Below are 8,332 nucleotides of genomic sequence, written 5' to 3'. Positions count from 1 at the left end.
GTTAAAAGGTCACATGAAAGCCTGATATATTGCCTGGCCCTCATAGGTGCTAGGGTAGTTCAAAGAATGCTTTTTGGTAACTTACTGACTAGTTGGAGTGAAACTTGCAAAGTATCATGGGGAACATAGCATCTAGAGAGGATTTATAGGAAAGACTTTGCTTTTGGTGGAGGAGATTCCAAGTATTGGGAAGCACATGTACAATAATGATTCAGAAATAAGATTGAGGGGATAAGGCAGATTTTAGGAATGCTGATTTTGAGGGTAGATGCATTAGGGCCACTTCCTGCCAGGTAGAGGGGGTAGTTACAAATAAGAAAGGTTAGTGTTAGGAAAGGCTCTCCCACCCCGCCCCCTCACCCCTACCCACAGTCCCCTGCCACTGTTGTGTGTGTGTGTGTATGTGTGTGTGTTAGTCTCCCTGTCACTCAGGCTGGAATACAGTGGCCCAGTCCTAACTCACTGCAGCCTCAAACTCCTGGGATTCAGGCAATCCTCTTGCCTTAGCTTCCCAAGTAGTTGCAACTGCAGACATGTGCCACCATGCCTGGCTAATTTTTTAATTTTTGTAGAGATGGTGTCTCACTATGTTGACCAGGCTGGTCCTGGACTCCTGGCCTCAAGTGATCTTCCATGGCACTTGGGCTCTCACTCTCTTTTTCCTTGGGGAAAGGGCAGAGTGATGGTGCTACAGTGGCTTCCATCTGCAAAGCCAGGACAGGCAGGCATCTTCTCTTCAGCCTTTCTGACTTCAGGTGGGGACAGGAAGTGACAAAGATGGTTTGATTGAAAAGCCAGGAAGTTAGTCCAGGCGTGGTGGCTCACACCTGTAATCCCAGCACTTTGGGAGGCCGAGGCGGGCAGATCACGAGGTCAGGAGATCAAGAACATCCTGGCTAACACAGTGAAACCCCATCTCTACTAAAAATACAAAAAAAAAAAAAAAAATTAGCTGGGCATGGTGGCAGGCACCTGTAGTCCCAGCTACTCGGGAGGCTGAGGCAGGAGAATGGCGTGAACCGTGGAGGCAGAGCTTGCAGTGAACCGAGATCGTGCCATTGCACTCCTGCCTGGGCGACAGAGCGACACTCCATCTCAAAAAAAAAAAAAGAGAAAAAAAACATCTAAGAAAAGTCAGGAAGTTGAGCACAAGAACATCTGGGATGGGGGTGGGGGAGGGGTTTGTGGGCTTGCTGGGAACTGCCACAGGGATGGGCCAAGAGACATGTGCATTAGGAGGATTGTGGCTAACTGCAGCCAATAGGGGATCAGCTAGAAGATGGAGAGCAGTTTCAAGGTGCCACCAATGCCTATAGAAACTGCTTCCTCAGGAGGGCCTGTTCAGGCTTCTGTCTACCCTCACAAACTACATTAGATAACTGAGAAAGAAGAGTTAATTTTTCTTTTTTGAGACGGACACTTGCTCTGTTGCCCAGGCTGGAGAGCTGTGGCGCAATCTCAGCTCACTGCAACCTCTGCCTCCCGGGTTCAAGCAATTCTCTGCCTCAGCCTCCCAAGTAGCTGGGATTACAGGCACCTGCCACCACACAAGGCTAATTTTTGTATTTTTAGTAGAGATGGAGTTTCACCATGTTGGCCAGGATGGTCTTGATCTCTTGACTTTGTGATCCACCCGCCTCGGCCTCCCAAAGTGCTGGGATTACAGGCATGAGCTACTGTGCCCGGCCAATTTTTGTATTTTTAGTAGAGATGGGGTTTCATCATCTTGGCCAGGCTGGTCTTGAACTCCTGACCTTGTGATCCACCCACCTCGGCCTCCCAAAGTGCTGGGATTATAGGCGTGAGCCACTGCGCTCAGCCAAGAGTTAATTTTTCTAGTGGGGTGTTTGCTGGCAAAGTAACAAGTTTCCAACAAGGGGAAGGCCAATGCACCTCATCAAAGGGGGAGAGTGGGAAGGAAGGCCTGTGACAGAACTTTACCTGCGCATCCTACCACCCGCCCTGTGTCCTATTCCCAGCTAGTACTGGAGACAGCAGGTAAGGGTTGAATCAAATATGAAATAGGAGTTTTTAAGTGAAGAAGTGGACTCAGGACTAAGTCTTATTATCTGAAAGTGACTGAAAATTACCTGACAGATGTCAGAGGGGCCTATGACCCAAACGTAATTACTGGAAAAATAAAACATTTGAAAGAACTGATTGGAGACAAGATAACCAATAATTTTGGGTTTATTAAACTTATTAGAAAGGGGCTAGCAATCTGCAGAGCCACCACTTACTGTCCACTCATTACTGAAAACTCAGTTTCCACAGTGACCTAATTATACTTTATTTAATGCAACTTTAATGAATGAGAGAACTTTTTTTTTTTTTTTGAGATGGAGTCTCGCTCTGTCACCCAGGCTGGAATGCAGTGGCGTGATCTTGGCTCACTGCAACCTCCTCTTCCTGGGTTCAGGCAATTCTCCTGCTTCAGCCTCCCAAGTAGCTGGGATTACAGGTGCATGCCACCACACCGGGCTAATTGTATTTTTAGTAGAGACTGGGTTTCACCATGTTAGCTAGGATGGTCTCAATCTCCTGACCTTGTGATCCACCCGCCTCAGCCTCCCAAAGTGCTGGGGTTACAGGTGTGAGCCACCGCACCTGGCTGAGAACATTTACATATATGTGAAATAGGTACCCAGTCCTGATTGACCAGAGCACTGAGTGACACACATTAAACGTTAAGTTTGAAAAGACTGTAAAATATTCACATGTGACAGCTCTTAGTGAAGTAAGAGCCTCTCATATTCCATAATTGTTTGAAACATCCAGGAGAGCTAGGTCCCGTATCTCCTCTAGAAGTGTGTATAGGCTAGTTCCCTTTGTTTGGCAATATTCTTGATATTCTTCCTGAATGATGTTTACTTTGACTTCTTGAGCAAGCTGAGCTTCTTCCACAGATTTAGTTACTTCTTTCACTAACTCACTCTTCAGCAAGGGGGAACTCTGATGAATAAGTTCTGTATTTGGTATCTTGTATGGTTTGTTACTAATTATTTCAAGTCTGATTGTATCAGAATGGCAACGTGAGGCCTGTATGGATATTCTTACCTAGCATAGAGAAGAAAATACTTATTACTAAACACATTATTTATTCCTTACATTTAAAATATTAATAATACTTAATAGAAATACAGACTTACAGTTACATGGTCAAACAAATGGAACGTAACAGATTCCCCATCTGTTGTAGTAGAGGTAATTTTGTTTTGAAATCGTTGAAGGGATCCTGGTTTCCATTCAGAACAGCTATCTGGGCCACATGAGATGACTAAACCATCTTTATTTTTTAGATAAGCAGCACCTTTAATCCCAAACCTATATTATGACCAGAATATAAATCCAGAGACAATGTATTCTTAGTACACAGATCTTGTATGCTTATCTAGAATACTAGTTTTTCTCCTAGATTAAAAACAAATCACTTTTCCTGTGGTTTACCTCCAAGTATTTATTTCACCTTAGCAGATGGAAACAAAGTATTCTGCTGGATAAGAAAGACCCTAAAATGGATATAGAAGCGTATATATATACACACACACACACATTCCGGTCTTCACTTTTTTTTTTCTTTTTTTTGAGACAGAGTCTTGCTCTGTCGCCCAGGCTGGAGTGCAGTGGCACAATCTTGGCACACTGCAACCTCTGCTTCCCGGGTTCAAGTGATTCTCCTGCCTCAGCTTCCCAGGTAGCTGGGATTTCGGGCATGTGTCACCATGCCCGGCTAATTTTTGTGCTTTTTTTTTTTTTCTTGAGACGGAGTCTAGCTCTGTCATCCAGGCTGGAGTGCAGTGGCGCAATCTCGGCTCATTGCAAGCTTGGCACAATCTCGGCTCACTGCAAGCTACGCCTCCCAGGTTCACGCCATTCTCCTGCCTCAGCCTCTCCGAGTAGCTGGGACTACAGGCGCCCGCCACCACGCCCGGCTAATTTTTTGTATTTTTAGTAGAGACGGGGTTTCACCGTGCTCTCAATTTCCTGACCTCGTGATCCGCCCGCCTCGGCCTCCCAAAGTGCTGGGATTACAAGTGTGAGCCACTGCGCCCGGCCTAATTTTTGTACTTTTAGGAGAGATGGGCTTTCACCACATTAGCCAGGCTGGTCTCGAACTCCTGACCTCAGGTGATCCACCCACCTTGGCCTCCCAAAGTGCTGGGATTATAGGCGTGAGCCACCCCTGGCCTCTAATCTTCACATTTATATACTGAATTATACATTACATTATGTACATATGATAACTAGTTGCTTAAATATTTTAATAAATTATATCTAATGTACAGTTTGTGTTCTACACTTTTAACTATGATTTCTTATGCACCATTGCATTAGATGTAACATACCTTGGTATAAATAGAAGCACACCATTTGTTCTAATTGAATAAATAACTCCATCAGATATGCAACGCTCCTCGGTGGCAGGGTCTTTGTCTTTGAAGTACATGCACTGGAAGAGCTCAGTAGACTGCTTCTGAGAATGCTGTGCTGCCTGTAAGAAGCACAGCTCCAAAGCATTTTAACACTCCCCTGGCATTCCCCAAAGAAATGAAATTCATATTCATTCAAATGTGAGATTCTGTAAAACTATTAATATAAAAATTGTTCTCTACTATGAAATTAAATTACTTTTTGTGGGAACTTAACCATCTAGTATTATTTCCTCAAAAATGTCTTAGAAAATGAATTATTTTATAAAATGAAACCCATTTATAGTTCATGAAATTAGAGGTCAGCAAATTTGGGTCATGTCCACCTTGGGTACAGGAAAAGTATTACATATGTCTTACTTGCATTTCTTTTCTTTCTTTTTTCTTTTTTTGAGATACAGAGTCTCACTCTGTCACCCAGGCTGGAGTGCAGTGGCGCAATCTCAGCTCACTGCAAGCTCCGCCTCCCATGTTCACACCATTCTCCTGCCTCAGCCTCCAGAGTAGCTGGGACTACAGACGCCTGCCACCATGCCCGGGTAATTTTTTGTATTTTAGTAGAGATGGGGTTTCACTGTTTTAGCTAGGATGGTCTTGATCTCGTGACCTCGTGATCCACCCACCTTGGCCTCCCAAAGTGCTGGGATTACAGGCATGAGCCACTGTGCCCGGCCAGCCTTTCTTTCTTTTCAAGCCTGTCCAATGAAAACCCTATTGGTGGAAGTCTAAATTAGCACTACTGATAAGGAAGACAATTTAGTAATATGTGTTAAAGTTTCTTTTTCTTTTTCTTTTTGAGATGGAGTCTCACTCTGTCGCCTAGGCTGGAGTGCAATGGCGCGATCTTGGCCCCCTGCAACCTGTGCCTCCCGGGTTCAAATGATTCTCCTGCCTCAGCCGCCCAGTTAGCTGGGATTACAGACATGCACCACCATGCCTGACTAATTTTTGTATTTTTAGTAGTAACGGGGTTTCACTGTGTTGGCCAGGCTGGTCTGGAATTCCTGAACTCAGGTGATCCACCGGCCTCGACCTCGAAAAGTGCTAGGATTACAGTCGTGAGCCACTGCACCTGACCTATCAGTTTCATTTGTGCGTGCACACCTTTTGGGTCAGCAATTCCATCTCTAGGAATTTTTCCAGGAAATCATCTGAAATGTCTGTATAAGTGTATCCATAAGGATAGTTATAAATTTGATTGCTTAGAACAGTGCTGCCCAACAGAACTTTCTGCAATGATAGAAATGCTCTCTATCTGTGTTGCCTAATATGTAGCCACTAAGCACAAGGGGCCACTGAGCATGTACAATGTGGCCAATGTGACTGAGGAACCAAATTTCTACTTCTAATTTTAATTAAATTTAGGTAGCCCACGTGGCTAGTGCTACAACATTGCACAGCAGACAACTATACCATTGGATATAGAAAATTACATTAAACATTTAGGTAGTTTCCAATTTCCTGCATTACCCAATGGTCTAGTTCTATGCTGTGCAATCTTGTAGCAACTAGTAATATGAAATAGAATAGAAAGCAGCTTCAAAACAATGATATAACATGGTGTGCTATCAATAACAGTTGGGTTACATGAAAAAAGCAGATTTCAAACAGCAGGCATGGTATTTTTTTTTTTTTTTTTTTTTTTTTTTTTAAGACAGAGTCTCGCTCTGTCACCCAGGCCGGAGTGCAGTGGTGCGATCTCAAGTGGTGCAAGCTCTGCCTCCTGGGTTCACGCCATTCTCCTGCCTCAGCCTCCCGAGTAGCTGGGACTACAGGTGCCTGCCACCATGCTAATTTTTTGTATTTTTAGTAGAGACGGGGGTTTCACCGTGTTAGCCCGGATGGTCTCGATCTCCTGACCTCGTGATCCACCTGCCTCAGCCTCCCAAAGTACTGGGATTACAGGTGCAAGCCAGCGCATCCGGCCAATATTTTTATAAATAAAAATGTTAGCAGTGTCTAGAATCATTAATTGTTAGCTCTGGGTGGTAAGATAACAGGTGATGTTTCTGTCTTCATATCTTTTTTTTTTTTTTGGAGAGACAGTCTCAATTCTGTCACGTAGGCTAGAGTGCAGTGGTGCGATCTCGGCCCACTGCAATCTCCGCCTCCTGGGTTCAAGAGATTCTCCTGCCTCAGCCTCCCAAGTAACTGGGACTACAGGCGCGTGCCACCACACCCAGCTAATTTTTGTATTTTTTGTAGAGATGGGGTTTCACCATATTGGTCAGGCTGGTCTCAAATTCCTGACCTCAAGTGATCCGCCCTCAAGTGAGCCACCACGCCTGGCCTCTGTCATCATATCTTTATGCGTTGCTTGAATCTTTAGATTTCCACCTTTTGGAAAAAAAAAATCTGATAATCTACTGTCAAATCTCCCAAATCCACAAGTTACGTGCCAACATCTACAAATGTTCTGAAAGCACTGGTTAGAATAATTCCAGAATTTAATTTGCTAGAATATATGATACTTCACTGTACTACACAATAAAGCTGATATTTTCTTAGCAAGAGATGACAGGTAAGAGAATTTTGAAATTCCCTCTTACTCGGTTTCTGTTGTTGATATGTCTGCATAATTCCTCAAGATCTTTGTTGCTGAACAAATTTCCCTTAATTTCCATTTTCTTATCTTTTGAAATGGCTGCCATTAACAAGCGGTGTACTACAATATCTGAATATCTTCTTATTGGAGAAGTAAAGTGGGTATATTTATCTAATGCAAGACCTTCAAAAAGAAAGCAAAAGATCAAAATAAACAAAAACTCTTTTAAAATAACTAGCACAAAGTTACAGCCACACACGAGAATATGGTATGATTCACCGTAATGATGGAACTCCTCCTCCGCACAGGATCCGGTGGAGAAATACAGAGCATTGGACATGGCCTGCGTGGCCATGGAGCGCAGCAGCCTGTTCACGATGGGATCGTGGGGGTCGTTTGCATTATCCAGAGAATCAGCCAGTGTTTTATTGGACCTGACAAAGAACAGAAAAACCGTTAGCTAGTCCCAGACAGTAATTTACAAGACAACACTTTGAGGGGAACCCTTCGCTCATCCGTCTGAATACCTTCATCTGCCAGTAAATTTATTTTGGACACATTTCAGAAGCACCTCTTTTTGACTACAGAAATCTAGTTTGCTTTACGGTTTAAACAAAGCAAGAGTGTCAGAATTTAAACATTTCTTAAGTAGAAATGAATCATGTACTGATTTTAATACTAGGTTAAGTTAGTGCTTGGCTATAATAGGTGGTCAAATACTCGTTGAATTGAATTCTTTACATCCTTAACCTTAAACATTCTTTTTTTTTTTGAGACAGAGTCTCGCTGTCGCCCAGGCTGGAGTGCAGTGGCGCGATCTCGGCTCACTGCAGGCTCCGCCCCCCCGGGGTTCACGCCATTCTCCTGCCTCAGCCTCCCCAGTAGCTGGGACTACAGGCGCCCGCCACCTCGCCCGGCTAATTTTTTTGTATTTTTAGTAGAGACGGGGTTTCACTGTGTTAGCCAGGATGGTCTCGATCTCCTGACCTCGTGATCTGCCCGCCTCGGACTCCCAAAGTGCTGGGATTACAGGCGTGAGCCACCGCGCCCGGCCTAAACATTCTATATATAGGTAAAATAATGGACTTAGTGTACAAGTAAAAGAAACCTAAATTAGTTTTTCTTTTTTAAAGAGGTAGTAAACATTCTATTTATTTATTCTCAAAATAATTTTTTTTGTAGAGACAGGGTCTCACTTTGTTGCCCAGGCTAGTCTTGAACTCCTGGCCTTCAGTGATTCTCCTGCCTCAGCCTCCCAAAGTGCTGGGGTTACAGGTGTGAGCCACTGCATACAGCCTCAAAATAATAATTTCAAAGCCCCAGGAAATATAGAGGTATATTAAAAATAAAACTAATA

General features: G+C 43.8%; 1 protein-coding gene across 11 annotated transcripts in view; it reads right to left on the bottom strand.

Moving 5' to 3' along the window:
• Positions 1-2,172: 2,172 nt before the first annotated feature.
• Positions 2,173-8,332, bottom strand: part of DIS3L (DIS3 like exosome 3'-5' exoribonuclease) — a 42,535-nt gene continuing 36,375 nt past the window's right edge. For 6 of the 11 annotated variants that reach the window (XM_030814618.1, XM_030814620.1, XM_030814613.1 and 3 more), the window contains 5 exons: positions 7,255-7,409; positions 6,980-7,158; positions 4,347-4,492; positions 3,150-3,324; positions 2,173-3,057 (listed from right to left, as the gene is read on the bottom strand). In XM_030814618.1, coding sequence (XP_030670478.1) covers positions 2,749-3,057; positions 3,150-3,324; positions 4,347-4,492; positions 6,980-7,158; positions 7,255-7,409 — 964 coding nt within the window. In that variant the 3' untranslated portion in view covers positions 2,173-2,748. Of the gene's footprint in view, positions 3,058-3,149; positions 3,325-4,346; positions 4,493-6,979; positions 7,410-8,332 lie in introns of all 11 variants that reach the window. The other 5 variants (XM_030814615.1, XM_030814617.1, XM_030814611.1 and 2 more) reach the window with 1 other exon arrangement.

The sequence above is a fragment of the Nomascus leucogenys genome, chromosome 6, assembly GCF_006542625.1.
Source record: "Nomascus leucogenys isolate Asia chromosome 6, Asia_NLE_v1, whole genome shotgun sequence".
In the NCBI taxonomy this organism is placed as follows: Eukaryota; Metazoa; Chordata; class Mammalia; order Primates; family Hylobatidae; genus Nomascus; species Nomascus leucogenys.
This window is presented reverse-complemented; position numbering and strand designations above follow the sequence as displayed.